Source organism: Neofelis nebulosa, chromosome 5, assembly GCF_028018385.1.
Source record: "Neofelis nebulosa isolate mNeoNeb1 chromosome 5, mNeoNeb1.pri, whole genome shotgun sequence".
Lineage (NCBI taxonomy): Eukaryota > Metazoa > Chordata > Mammalia > Carnivora > Felidae > Neofelis > Neofelis nebulosa.
The window spans coordinates 6592151-6607062 of record NC_080786.1 but is presented as its reverse complement, the minus strand read 5'-3'; the positions used below and the strand labels follow the sequence as shown (position 1 = coordinate 6607062).

The 14912-nt window shown below is 54.4% G+C and overlaps 1 protein-coding gene across 9 annotated transcripts in view; it reads left to right on the top strand.

The window, feature by feature from the left end:
* SCN5A (sodium voltage-gated channel alpha subunit 5) overlaps positions 1-14912 on the top strand; it is a 94013-nt gene that overhangs the window by 73401 nt on the left and 5700 nt on the right. For 8 of the 9 annotated variants that reach the window (XM_058729447.1, XM_058729442.1, XM_058729445.1 and 5 more), the window contains 7 exons: positions 3447-3620; positions 6501-6623; positions 8868-9149; positions 11119-11172; positions 11790-11927; positions 12565-12669; positions 14154-14424. In XM_058729447.1, coding sequence (XP_058585430.1) covers positions 3447-3620; positions 6501-6623; positions 8868-9149; positions 11119-11172; positions 11790-11927; positions 12565-12669; positions 14154-14424 — 1147 coding nt within the window. Of the gene's footprint in view, positions 1-3446; positions 3621-6500; positions 6624-8867; positions 9150-11118; positions 11173-11789; positions 11932-12564; positions 12670-14153; positions 14425-14912 lie in introns of all 9 variants that reach the window. The other variant, XM_058729440.1, reaches the window with a different exon arrangement.

Below are 14912 nucleotides of genomic sequence, written 5' to 3'. Positions count from 1 at the left end.
TCAGAATAAGAAAGAAAGAAGAGAGAAGAAAGAAAGAAAGAAAGAAAGAAAGAAAGAAAGAAAGAAAGAAAGAAAGAAAGAAAGAAAGAAAGGAAGAAAGAAAAAGAAATTAAGAAAGGAAAGAAAGGGAAGAAAGAAGGAAAGAAAGGGTAGAAGGGAAAGAGAAAGAAAATAGAAGAACTGGAGTTAAGGTAGTCAAGTATAAAATAAGTTAAAATAATAGAAATAAATATAACTGAAGCATTACTTGTAGATAATGATTGCTAGAAAAATTTTAAAACCTATTACATGGCCAGTTATAAAATAAATACACAAAGAATTGTTGCTGCTGTTTTATTCTAACAGAAACCATTTAGTCATAAGTAATATTTCTGGAATAGTCCTTATTTGCCAGACATTGTAAACACAAAATAAGTGGGAATAAATATTGCATGAGATGTATAAGAGGTACATGAAGAAAACTCTAAAACTTAGCTAAGCAGTGCAGAAAAAGACAGACCAATAAATATACTATAAATATACTCTGGTCTTGGGTAGGAAGGTTCCATATTACATCCTAATGCAGTTAATGCATTAGGTGCAATAACGATAAGTTTGCAACATTTTTCAGGGAATTGGACGAAAGACTGCTAAATTTTATCTTGAAGATTACTAAAAATGGCCAGGAAAATTCATATGATATTAATTCAGGACAGCACACAGACAGGTTCAATAAATTTTAGCAAAGACAGAAATTTAGTTTATATGATAAAGTTGACTTCTAATCTGTGGATTGGAAGTGTATTCTTTAATAAAGCGTCATAGCACTGACAAGCCACTCTGAAGAAAATATTAAAATGGATATTTGCTCTTCACCAAAATATATTGGATTTTTAAAGTTGTAATATAAAATAATGAAACTAGAAAGTTAAAAAGAAAAAAGAAGAAAAGAAGGGTCATCTTTTGTCCTAGCCTTAGACTAGGTAAGGGCTTTCTTAACGTGATCCTGCAGGTTTTAGTAGGTGAAAATCATAATGAATGATATGATTACATTAGATATAATAATAAATGAAAATGAAGTATGGAACTTCAGTACGGTAAACAAAAATAAACAAGATTTTTTTTAAAGGTTGAATTTTTTTTTTGCTTCTTCAAGTTTTTAGTTAAATTTCAGTGAGTTAACATACAGTGTAATATTAGTTTCAGTGTAATATTAGTGATTCATCACGTATATACGTGCTCATCACAAGTGCCCTCCTTAATCGCCATCACCTATTTCTCCCACCTCCCCACCCACCTCCCCTCCAGCGACCCTCAGTTCATTCCCTGTCATTAAAAATCTGTTTCCTGGTTTGCCTTTTTTTCCCCCTTCCCCTATGTTCCTTCATCTGTTTTGTTTCTTAAATTCCACATAGGAGTGAAATCAGAGATCTGTCTTTCTCTTACTGACTTACTTCACTTAGCAAAATACCCTCTAGTTCCATTCATGTCATTGCAAACGGCAGGATTTCATTCTTTTTTGTGGCTGAGTGCTATTCCATTGTATAGATGTACCACACCTTCGTTAGTCACCAGGCAATGGATAAACTAAACAAGATTTAAAGGCACACAACTAGGACAAGTTGTATATAACAAAGAATAACGTCTCTGAATAAACCAGACACTCAAGTAAAAAAAAAAAAAAAAAATTAGAGAAGATGAACAGGCAGGTCGCACAAGGAACACTGCCCATATCCAAGGAAATGATGTCAGCATGGCCAGTAATAAAATACATGACAATGTAACAAATTGCAGTTTCCATGCCTCAGGCTAGGAAAAGTGACGAGAAACCCCAGCACCGTCAGTGGCGTGGGGAACAAAGAGCCAGCTTCCTCGACTGTGCAGGGAATGTCTATCGGCTTCCCCTGCTGGGGATCCTGTTCCCCATCTGTACCAAAAGTACACCTTGGACCCGGCACCCCAATTCTGGACATGGATCCTCAACAGATAATCATTCACGTTGTTCGCTGCGATGTTGTTTCTACTAGGGATAGATTGGAAACAGCTGCAATGTTCGTTCACGGGCATGTGAGCTCAGTAAACAAGAGTTATGTGCAAATAATCAAACAGGATGCGGCCTTCTAAAAGAATGCTAGGTAGCTACTGCAGGTCACATTACAGAGTAGGTAAACACAAGAGATTGTTGAGTGGAAAAAGAAGCTTAAAAGCAGAGCATATCTTAGCAAATTGGGTGCTGTCATATGCACACAAGTAGCGAGTGTTGAAAAGAATGTTCACCTAAATGTTAGCAGTGGTTACTGTAATGTCATGAAATCAGAAGGGCCTCCTGCTCTTCTTTAGGATTTCTAGATTATTTAATTTTTTTGTAAGAAGCACACATTTTTGTAATCAGGAAAACACACACACACACACACACCTACTTTTCATCTTGAACAACTCCCAGAGTCCATTTTGGGACCTGAGTTCTCCTGTGTCCTGTCTACGCTGACTGGGCTAGCCATATAGGTGCCTGGGCAGGGCACACCAGGGCTGACAGCGCTGGCCACCGGGGGCCCCAGTGACTCACTTGGGCCCCGCGGGCAGGCAGGGAGGCCCAGAGCAACAGGCGGAGGTGGCTCCCCGGGGCCCCCAGTGACGTGTTCAGTTGCCTAGACTGGGATCCCCTGAGCACACCAAGCGGGGACAGATGGGGACAGGAGGTGCAAGAGGGCAACTGGGACGGGGCAAGGGTTCCTCTGTTGGCTCAGGAAGCGGGGCTGAGGCGGGAAGGAGGCGGTGGACAAAGACACGTTCTAGAGTGTTAGGAACACTCGAGAGTGTTAGCAAGCGGGAGCTTCCCGATCCCCAGGATAATGAGTCGCGCATCCTCCAACCGTCTTCTTGACAAACCGCCTTCACCGGCGCTTACCGGAAATTTTCCTTTGGATCAGCTCTCACTGGCTTTTGTGTCTCTACATAAACGCATTGGAGAGACAGACCTAATGATCGTTACCACTGGAAACCAATTTCATTTCCCGTGAAAAGTAGGTAACCTCGTAAAGAGAGGAACGGCGCAGTGGAATGAAAACAACAAAGAGAGGGTTTACGGTGCTCTCGGCCGAAGGGCCGTGGGCCGAGCCCGCGCCCCCTCACGCTCCTTGTTAACACGGGGGATCAGCACGTCTGAGGAAGGTCTCAACGGTGCGCTGGCTCAGAACTGAGCCTCGCTCCTCGGTGGGAAGGGAGAAGCCTTCTCACCGCACGTTGCGCCTTGCTGTCCACGTGCCCCACGAGCCACCGGCGGAGCGCGCGCTCCCGGGAGAGCGCGCGGATCCAGTCCAGCGTGATCACCCCGGAAGGGCCCCTCCACTACGTGCCTCCCCTCTGCTCCCGCCCCCTCGGGCCGTGATGAGGGGAGGGAGTCTCGCGCGGGGCGGGATCGGCCGTGGTCTGGACGTCACGGGTGCCGCCCTTGGCCCGGTCTGCAGGCCTTCGAGGACATCTACCTAGAGGAGCGGAAGACCATCAAGGTTCTGCTGGAGTATGCTGACAAGATGTTCACCTACGTCTTCGTGCTGGAGATGCTGCTCAAGTGGGTGGCCTACGGCTTCAAGAAGTACTTCACCAACGCCTGGTGCTGGCTGGACTTCCTCATCGTGGACGTGAGTGTGGACCGGAAGGGACGGGAGGAGGGGAGCTCGGTGGCCAGGGTGGGAAGGAGCTGAAGCGGAGGGACGGAAGGGCAGAATGACAGGGCGGGGGGGGGGGGGGGGGGGGGGGGTAGTCCGCAGGCCGATGCGGAGGCACGTGGCTGGGCCGCAGAGCAGGCAGAGAGGAAGGAGGCCACGCCCCCGTCGCAGGAGAGACCCAGGCCCCGCCCATAACGTTCCCAGTCTGGGGGGAATCGGAGCGTGGGTCTGGCCGTCAGCACCCCGGTTTTGGGAGACAGAGGAGCCGGGGGAGGGGGGGGAGACCGAGGCTTCTGGGGGAGACTGGACTCCCTAAGGGGGAGAGTGAGGAGCAGTCCAGGCAGGAGCGCGAGCCAGGGCAGGGGTGGGGCCCCCTCCCAGGAGGGCCGGAAGTCAGGGGGCAGACCAGCCTGTATCAGAGCACCCGCTACGCGTCTTGTGAAGCGGCTGTCAGGCCCACTAGTTAGGTCGCCGGTTCGGATCCTCTGCGCCCACACATGGTAGGAGGCCGTGTGGACAGAGTGAGCCAAAGGCCAGAGGGGACAGGGCCGGTGAAGGGATTCTGGTCAGGCAGCGGGGGATCCTCCGGGCTCAGGTAGAAGGTACCACTTGGGGAGGATGAGAAAGGGGTACAGGAAGGCAGAAAGCCACGAACGCTGGCTGAGGGGTTCTGGGTGGGTGCCCTGGACGACTGGGGAGGCGGGCACAGCTTCCCTGCCTGTCCCGGGAGGGTGGAGGGCGGGAGGCGCCACGTCTTCTGAGCGCCCGGTTGGCAGATGGAGCGGGGGGGGGGGGGGGGGGGGGCTGCCCCACGGCTACCCAGGCCCCAGGACGCTGCCGGGTGCCAAGCACGATGCGTGCAGGGTCCCCCTGGGCTCCTGAGCACAGTGGCGTGTGAGAAGAGCCAGAGAGGAGCCCGAGAGCAGGGTGTGGAACAGCCTCGGGCCTGCACTCACTGAGGGCAGAGGGAACAGCCAGGGGCTCAGGTGAGGGCTCGCCATCTGGTTGCAGCGGGTCCTACAGAACACAAGGTGGGTCCACATCCGAAGCCGGGTAAGAGCTTTCCGGAGGGCACCTGTGGCTTCTGGGCTTGGCCTTAGGCTCCGCCCACCGCAGGGGCGGTCCTTCACGTGGCTGCAGAAGAGGCTCAGGTCTCTGTTCAGTCCCCCCACCCCACACCCCACTCAGAGGCCACAGGGAGGGACTCAGCCTTGCTGGGGGGCCAATCCGTGGGTGGCCGTGACAGGAGAGGCTCTTTGGGTTAGCGTGTGCATGGAGTCCTCAGAGCCTCCCTGAGAGGGAGGAGAGGGCCTGGGAGGCCTCCTGCCCCAGGGCCGTGGCCGAGCCTGGGATCCTGGCGCCTCTGCCCTGAGGCCCCCACCCAGCTATTTCTGCAGCTTCTTGGGAAGCCGGGTCTGCGAGCGACTCCCCTCGAGGAAGGCAGGAGGCGGTTTGCAAAGACTCCTGGGGAAGCCCACCAAGCCCCTCCCACCTGCCACCGTGGGGAGCTGCCCAGTCCCAGAACTGGAGAATTAGCCTGCGGAGAAGGAAACTGAGGCCCACAGCAGAGAGGGGCCTTGTCCGAGGTCAAGGAGAAGGAAGTGGAGAAGGAGAAAAAGAAAGTGGAGAAGGAAAGGGGATGAGGAGGGCCGGGACTCTGGCGAGGGGAAGGTGTAGATTACAACTTTAAATCGGCCGGCCAGGGTGGGTCCACTGAGACGACGTTGGAGCAAACGTGAAGGAAGTTAGGGTCAGCCGGGCCGACATCTGCAGAACCTTCCGAGCAGAGGTTGGAGGGGCCGTGCAAAGGTCCTGGGGTGGGAGTGTGCCTGGCATACTCGAGGAATGGCAAGGGGGCCCGAGTGGCTGGAGCAGACTGAGTGGGGAAGGGAGGTACAGGAGATGAGGCCAGGCTTTAGAACGAAGTGGGAAGGCATTGCAGCGACTCTGAGCAGAAGAGTGACATGTTCCTGAAGGAGCACAGGAGGGGGTGAGGCCCACGTGGAGGCAGGGAGGAGGGTCAGGAGGCTCTGGTGGCGGTCCAGGGGAGAGATGACCGTGGCCTGGCCAGCGTGGTGGCAGTGGAAGTGGTGAGAAATATTTGGACTTCTGATGTATTTTGAAGGCAGAGCCAACAGGAAATCCTGCCGGGTTGGACGCAGGGTGTGAGAGAGGGAGAGGAGGTGGGGATGACGCCGAGGCTCGCGGCCTGAGCAGCTGGAAGGAGGGAGCTGCGGCCAGCTGAGATGGAAGGGCTCTGAGTGGGGCAGGGGCCCAAGCTTTGAAAGCACAGATGACCAGGGTGCCCTGCTGGGCAGACTGGCCCGACCCGGTCCCTGGGCCATAGACACTCCGCCTGTGCCTACCCTCTTTGAAGATGGCCGATGGCTTTGGGGGAAAGCCCCAGGATGGTCTGTCTGCTCACGGTCAACCCAGGACAGTCCTCCCTTCCCAAAAGGAATTTGACTTGAAGGCAAGCCCGCGGGGACCAAAAGCCCAGGCTTTGTGTGCCTGTCCCTCCATGCCAGCGGCTGGCTTTGGAACTCGGTTTTCTACAGGAGAATAGGGATAAGGCATCCCAAGTCCTTGGGTTAGTGAGTGCACAGAGCAGGCCCTTAGTAAAGATCTGAAAGCGGGGACACACTGGCCTCACGCCCAGCCTCGTGGGCCCCAGCAAGGCCAGCCCAGGGCGCGGCAGCCCGGGAAGACGACGCAGCCGGAAATAGCAAAGATTAGACGCGGGGAAAGCCTGCTGGCCCTCTGACACCAGCCGCGCTTTAGGTGGGCCAGGAGCCCTCCCACCTGCCTCTAGCGCTGTCCCCATGGCGCTCCCGCCCTCCTTACCTCCCACAGGTCTCGCTGATCAGCCTGGCGGCCAACACCCTGGGCTTCGCAGAGATGGGCCCCATCAAGTCACTGCGGACGTTGCGTGCTCTCCGACCCCTGCGAGCCCTGTCCCGATTTGAGGGCATGAGGGTAAGGGGAGTGGCTGCTTTCCTGCCAGGGCAGTGGGAGGTGACTCCACTGAGGGGCCCCCACGTTCACCCGCTGACCAAGCGGCCCAGCCCGGAGTTGGGGCTGTGCCCCCCGCCCCCCCCCCCCCCCCGGCCCCGGCCCCAGTTGGAGCATGGTGCAAAACCTCCAGGACAGGGTCAGCTGGGCTCACGGGCACCCAGAGGGCAGAGAGCTGTGAGATCCCTCCCTCGAGGCCTGTCACCTCCAGCCCCGTGGGCCCCGCGAGGGCCAGGAGACCCCGACAAAGGAAAAGAAGTGAGGTCTGGGTGTGGGTTTCTCGGCTGCCGCCCAGCCCCACTGGCCAGGGAGCCCCTCTGCTTCTGCTCTGGGGCGATTCCATGTGCCCGTCTGCACGCCCTGCCCTCCAGCAGACACAGGCTGTCCTCCTTGGTCTGCGACGGGCAGTAGGGCCGTGGTCATGAAGGTCGAGGAAACAGAGGAAGCAGCTATATTCTCAGCACCGGCTCTTAGTTGTCATTTGCTTAGTGAACTCTCACACGGATTTCGTTTTCGTTTGTAATTCTTTTTTACATTTATGTATTTCTGAGAGACAGAGAGAGACAGAGTACAACTGGGGGGAGGGGCAGAGAGAGAGGGAGACACAGAATCCGAAACAGGCTCCAGGCTCCGAGCCGCCAGCACGGAGCCCGACTCGGGACTCAAACCCGCAAACCGTGAGATCCTGACCTGAGCCGAAGTCGGACGCTTGACCGACTGAGCCACCCAGGCGCCCCTACATGGATTTTTAAGTACAGAGCCCTAAGCATTTTTCAGGTCACCAAATTTTACCAAATATGGCCACGCAAGGCAAATTTAAAAGCCCCACCAAGAAAAAAACTTTACCTGTAGTACGTAGCAAGAAAACACGCACGTACGTGTACTTGTGTGCGCGTGTGTTTTGCATTACTTGTTTTTTTACAAAACCTACACAGTTCTGTTGTGGCTTCAGCAGCCACATCTGTGTGCCTGAGTCTCGCTGACCCTGCAGACACCGTCACACAGCCCCCATTTTGTTGGGGTTTTATTTTTGAAGTTCTTTGTTCTTTTCTTTTGATTCTAGTTAGTTAACATAGAGTGTAGCATTGGTTTCAGGAGCAGAATTCAGTGATTCATCACTTGCATGTAACACCCAGTGCTCGTCCCAACAGGTGCCTTCCTTATTGTCGGTTCTGACCTTTGCCCACACCCCCAAGAGAGAGAGAAACAAGTCACTTATTCCTGGTGGGAAACCATTCGCAAGTGAATCATCCTGCCTAAGCCAAAGGTCTCTTGGGAGCGAGGGCATCTGTTTCCAGAGGGACACGGGGCGCTGCGAGCTGCCAGGAACGCCTCTGTTGTGGCCGTTGGCCACAGAGCCGGCCAAGGGCAAACCTGGGGGTTGGGTGTCCCACCCTGTTCGTCACGCCTGCCGGGACCAGGGGCCCTCTCTCATCTGCATGTGTCGCACTGCCCGTCCAGCCCCAGGCCCACCACACAGCCCCGCACCAGCCTCCCTTCCCGTCTGCACAGCAAACACCTTCCCGACTCCCGGACGGCTGGGCGCTCGGGCCCTCAGTGGAGCGGAGTGCCCCATGTGCTTTTGCCGAGGGAGCTTCTGCCGGGCACTGTGAGTTTCGATGAAGAGAACGACACCAGGGCTCCATGGGGTCAGAGAGCCGCTGGCCGCCGGGAGGGAGAGGGGCACCGGGAGTGCCCACGCGCCCTGCCCTCCCCGCTCGGCTCTCACCGCAGCCCCGGAGAGCTGCCAGAGCACCCGCCAGATGCCGCACAGAGGTCCCCTGGGCGTGCTTTAGGGAGAACGCCCATCCTTCCTAGTAGCAGCAACCCCAAAATAAACCAGAAACTTAGCTCAGAGAATGTGTCTCCGGAGGCCCTTTCCCATCAGATCGCCGGCACACTCGACCAGACAGACCCTGTTGAAAATTCAGTTTGAAGGTCATGGATTCAGGGCAGGACCAAAAACATAAGAAAGGTGTCTGTGTGTGTTCTCTCCCCCGCCCCACTCTCCATCATCTCTCCTTTTGCCCCCCCATCAGGGCTTCCTGCCAGGGGTGGCCCTTCCTTGGGGACAGGAAGTGTTCCACCCCCCCCACCCCCACAGGGACCTGCAGGCAACAAGTTCAGGGAGGGAGCAGGGGTGGGTCTCGAAAAGAGCCTATGTTCTGGGCACCCCCAGGAACTGAGCCTCTTCTCTGTCTCCTTGAGGTTGTGGTCAATGCCCTGGTGGGCGCCATCCCCTCCATCATGAACGTCCTCCTCGTCTGCCTCATCTTCTGGCTCATCTTCAGCATCATGGGCGTGAACCTCTTTGCGGGGAAGTTTGGGCGGTGCATCAACCAGACTGAAGGAGACCTGCCTTTGAACTACACCATCGTGAACAACAAGAGTGACTGTGAGTCTTTCAATGTGACTGGCGAATTATACTGGACCAAGGTGAAAGTCAACTTTGACAACGTAGGGGCCGGGTACCTGGCCCTTCTGCAGGTGGTAAGTCCTTCTTCCCACTGGTTTTCCAGCAACAGGCACCTTCACCCACAGTGTGGGCAGGAGGGGGACAGTGGGGCCACTCTGGTTCCTCACGATAGGGTCACAGTGCCCAAAGAAGGCTAAGGATTCTCCAGAGACTTCGTGGCTCCTTGGGAAGTCTCTGGATTTTCCATTCTAGAACAGATACCACATTCTCCCAGAGGCATGGCATTGGGGGTTCAGCACTGACGCAGAACCAACCCCCCAGCCAGTAGTCAGGCGGACAACCTCACGCCATCAGCTTGGCAATGTGATGGCACAGGTTAAAAATCAAAGACCATAGACATGCAGAGTCGGAACTATTAGCCAAGCTGCGACTCCAGCCTTGTGTTATAAAAGGTAATAATACCTCCTGTGTTGTTCCAGAGAACATATTTACTTCTACCTCTGATGCGCAAGATGTGTGATGTTGAAACATACATGACCCTACCCAGTCTTTCCAAAGTTTCCATTGATTTGGGAGGACGGAGGCTTCAGTGAGCCTGATACATGCCATAAACTTAACCCACAAATAGCCGTAACACATACAGCCACAGCTTCTTGCCACCCCGGTCTTGAGACCAGATACCTGTCTCTCGTCCCCAAAGCAGAGGGACACTCAGTGGACTTAATGTACATCTCCTCACTCTTGCGGGCCTCCCTTAAATCCCAGGGGTAGCTCTCTCCAAAGACTCCCCTGAAATACCTCCTAGAGGACAAGATTCAAGCCAAACCCAGAGAGCCTTCTGTTCCTGGGACTTCCCTCTGGACGACAGAATTTGTAGACTGAGAACTGCCAGCCGTTCCAGACAAAGCAACACAGTGGCTGGAAAGAGAGTCACAAGCATCTCATCACCTTGGATGCTCTCCAGCAGTTTCCAGAGCATTTCCAGGCCTCCCTCCACAGGGCAGGGCCTCCTGGCACGGCGAGCTGAAGTAGCCTGCCTCCTCTGGGGCAGCCTCAGTTTCCCCATCTGCCCTACCTGTGTCATAAGAACTCTCAGGCCTGGAAGTGTGTGTGGGCAGCTGTACCCTGAAAGGAGGCTTGGGCAGGTTTGGAACTCGGCCAAGGACACAAGTGAGATCCCCCTGGGCAGTCGGCCTCGCCACCACACGTCTCTCAGGCCCTTCCTGAACCTTCATAGCAGCCCCGACTGGGGCAGACAGTGTAGCCAACACCAGAGCCCCGTTTCGTGCGACCTCCTCCTTTGCCGCTCTGGAGGGCGGGCTGGAGCAGGTTTGTGTAGCCTACAAGAGCTGACTGTTGCATTTTCAGATACTTTGCAAGCCCTGATTAAAAATTAGATTTTATAAACTGATAATTCACTAAATGACATTAACACAAAATCATGGGGCGCCTGGCTGGCTCAGTCGGGGGAGCACGCAACTCTCAGTCTCAGGGTTGTGAGTTTGAGGCCCATGTTGGGTGTAGAGATCACTTAAAATAAATATAAAAACTCAAAATTCACCATTACTGCCTATTACTCTCTATGCTCTTGAGGTTATTTACATGAGCTATAGCTGTACAGTGGAAATACTGTAATGCTAGGCTCCTGTGTGTCTCTTCCCAAGTCTGTGTTCAGTAAGGAGACGTTGATAACTTGAAATTGGCCGTGGGGGGGAGTGTTTACACCGAGAGATTGGCGAACACAACAATCAGGGCTTTGTTTGCTTCTGGAAAGCCATTTGTTAGCCATTTACCAACACACCCATGGCAAGAGGACCCCCGTAGGTACGAGGGGAGGTTGAGATGTTTCAGGACCTTCCTGAAAGGCCCTGGAGCAGAAGCCACGTGGTTCTCTGAGGGACACGGCCAAGGGGGCCAGGTCAGCGCTGGGGCGGGATGCTAGCTTCTCATAGGAGGGTAGTCCCTGGCCTCATCTGTCCAGATAGGAGCCCTGAGTACCTCAATAGATGGAAGTTAAGTGATTTTCTTGTCTTTTCCTTCCAGGCAACATTTAAAGGCTGGATGGACATTATGTATGCGGCTGTGGACTCCAGGGGGGTAGGTAACCACGCTGGCCTCTCCCACCAAGTCAGGCACCTGAGTCTCCCGGATGCTTGGCCACTAGGGAATCCGTGTCCACACCCATAAGCCCACCCCATACAGGCCAGATGTCTCGTGTCAACCTGCAGTCGAGCCTGTCTGGAACGCCCAGGCCTGGCCCTGGGGCAGAGTTGCATGGTCTCCCAAGGAGCCCCAAATCCGCAAATATCTTTCAAATGAAATTCACTGTCATTTGCTTGAATCTTAGTCTTGCCCCAGGAGAGACAGGGTAGAAAGAATAGAAATGCAGATCAAGTTTCTTCTGTGTCTTTGCACCCCACCCAATCACACTGATAGTTCAGTGAACACTGGGGGTGCTGAACAGACTCGAACATCCCGACGGCCCAGGGTGGAAGCCAGACGGCACCACCGTGTCAGCCCTGAGCCGTCACCCTCCTGAACCCCTTCCCCACCCACCCCGGCCCTGCTCTGCACGCGCGTGCACACACAGACACACAGCCCCGTGCTGGTGACCTTCCTGTGGACACACCCTCTCACCCGTGGAGGGGACACCTCCAGCCGGCCCTCCCCCATTCCCGCCTGTCTGATCCCCCTGTCTGATTTCTCCCCCTTAGTTTGAAGAGCAGCCCCAATGGGAATACAACCTCTACATGTACATCTACTTCGTCATTTTTATCATCTTCGGGTCTTTCTTCACCCTGAACCTTTTCATCGGTGTCATCATTGACAACTTCAACCAACAAAAGAAAAAGATACGTAGAGCGCCTGCCCACTGTGGGCTGGCAGGGCCGGGCTGGGGGCCGGGGCGCTGAGGAGCCGTTCTGGGCCCCGGCCCCGTGTGGCCTTCCTGCTGTAGATGGTCCTTTTCCCGCTGCTGCTGGAGTGGGTGGGAGAGGGGGCATCCATGAGGTAACAGGCCCAGTCTGTTGGAGTGGAAGGAGGGGCCCCAGGCCTGCCCTAGTCTACCCGACAGGTGAGGCTCCTGAGAGGAGCTGGGCTGATGGGACTATTCACCAGGATCAGGAAGGTGGGAAAGGGGGACAGTGGCCCCGGGTCAGGCCATGATTGGGTTGTGGGCAGACCAAGTAGACAGAGAGAACCTCCGGGTGGCTGAGCTGAGCCGGTGGGGGGAGGGGGGGAGATGGGGAGTGGATTTGCATCTCACAAAGCCAGAGAACCCTCAAAGTGAAGGGAGACAGGGACCCTGGAAAAGCAGATTTGGGGAGGAATCTCTGGCGAATCTCCAGCAACATACTTTTCTCCAGCAGGAGAGGAAGTGAGGAGGAGGCCGACCGAGGCACCCTCATCAAGGAGGCAGGATCCCTATCCCCCCCCCATACCAGAGCCTCTAGGAACCCCAAAATGAGTCTGGTGCCTGTCTCTCTGCACTTAGGGGGCCAGGACATCTTCATGACAGAGGAGCAGAAGAAGTACTACAATGCCATGAAGAAGCTGGGCTCCAAGAAGCCCCAGAAGCCCATCCCTCGGCCCCTGGTGAGCCAGTTCCCGATTCAGCAAGAGTGGGGAGGATGTGCTGAGGGGGCCTGGGAAGCCCCCCTCCCCAGGACCAGCTATCAAGGCCTCTTCACAGTCTCTCAGCCTAGCCCAGGGCCCTCGGTCAGGCCTCTGACCACACGGAGGCCTCAGACTGCTGGAGAAAGTGAGGAAGGCCTGGGAGGACTGTTACAACCAGGAGCACTCCCTCCCACAGGACTCCCTCTGCCTCCGAGCGCTCCCTCCCCCCCTGCCGGAGTGCAGCCTTTCCCAGGGAGAGCAGGACGGCCTCTGCACACCCACCCGCATTCACAGCCTCTTCCTGGCAACCCCTGAGTGGGACAGACGTGGCCCAGAGTCCCCTGGCACGTGGGCTGACTGACGAAGCCACTCTCTAGAAAAGGGGGTGGAGGACAGTATTCAAAGTAATTAGGTGACACAACCCAAATCACTAGCTAGGAAGTGTCAGGCCCAGTTTTTAAATCCATCTCATCGATTTTATCTAATTCCTACCCTTTCACCATGCTTTATTCTAGGTTAGCTGTGTGTGTGTGTTCACTTATTTTTTTTTAAATGTTTATTTTTGAGAGAGAGAGAGAAAGACAGAGCGTGAGTGGGGGAGAGGCCGAGAGAGAGAGGGAGACACGGAATTCGAAGCAGGCTCCAGGCTCTGAGCTGTCAGCACAGAGCCCGACGTGGGGCTTGAACTCATGAACCGTTAGATCATGACCTGAGCTGAACTCAGATGCTTAACCCACTGAGCCACACAGGCATCCCTGTGTTCACTTATTTGTAATCTTCTGTTTTTCCCCAAATAATCTGAGGTGGCTAACAATTAAAGACATACAAATATGTTAATCGAATAAATAAAATCAATTCCAGGGGCACCTGGGAGGCTCGGTCAGTTAAACATCAACTCTTGATTTGGGCTCAGGTCATGATCTCAGTTTGTGAGGTTGAGCCCTGTGTTGGGCTCTGTGCTGACAGTGTAGAGCCGGCTGGGCATTCTCTCCCTCTCTCTTTCTCTGTCTCTCCTTCTCCCTCTCCGTCTCCCTCTCCCTCTCAAAATAAATAAATAAACAGCTAAAAAAATCAATTCCATAAAGAGTGGAGAAAATTTGTTAACCTGAGGGCCGATCCAATTTCCAGATTGAACTTTAAACCTGACCTTGAGCCATCGGTACAAGCAAAAAGAGAAGCACAGTGCGTGTTCTAAGGAAGCTCAGGGTAGGAGAAATCCCTTCCTGAAGGTGGATCGGGAAGACCTCAGAGAAGAGGGGGCCTGAGGGCCGGGCCTGGAAGCAGGAGAGACCGGCTGTTTCCGTTTCCTGACTCCTCCCCTCACCCTGACAGTCTGGCTGGGGTGTCGGCCTCAGCGGAGGGTACAGCAGGAGGGTGGAAGGTCTGGGCAGAGGGGCAGCAACAGGGGGCCTACTGGCCCATCTGAGGCCCCTGCTGAGCCCATCCTTTTCCCCTCCCTTCAGAACAAGTACCAGGGCTTCCTGTTTGACATTGTGACCAAGCAAGCCTTCGATGTCACCATCATGTTCCTTATCTGCTTGAACATGGTGACCATGATGGTGGAGACAGATGACCAGAGCCCCGAGAAGGTCAACATCTTGGCCAAGATCAACCTGCTCTTCGTAGCCATCTTCACGGGCGAGTGTATCATCAAGATGGCTGCCCTGCGTCACTATTATTTCACCAACAGCTGGAACATCTTCGACTTCGTGGTTGTCATCCTCTCCATCGTGGGTGGGTATGCAAGTTGGCCTTTCCTCCAGTCCCGGGTCTGTACTTAATGCCAAGTATACTAGTCTTCTTCGTTCTTTTCTCTGCATTCCTCACCTCTCCCTACCACACACGCATACACACACAGCCACAGAGAACTTGTCTGGGAAGGCCTACTCAGTCCAGGGGAGCCATCCTGGCAGAGAAGCCGGCACCCCGTCACGCCCCCCCTCCCTCCATGGGACCCTGGAACACAGCTTTCTGCTCTCTGTGAGAGCTTCAAGAATGAGTCTGGGAAGGAGAGCGGGGGCTGGGCAGACTTCCCTGCCCTCCCGAGGGAAAGCCGGCAGCCTAGGTTGAAGGAAGAAGGGGCTTACTCAGGGCGAGGTGAGTCTCCAGGGATGGGAGCAGGTGGCCCTCTAGGGTAGAAGTTATCCCTGGAGATGGAAAATTCTGGAGTCTAGCCACCATTGTGGGCCAGGCTCCTTCAGACATCACTCACCTTGTGCATT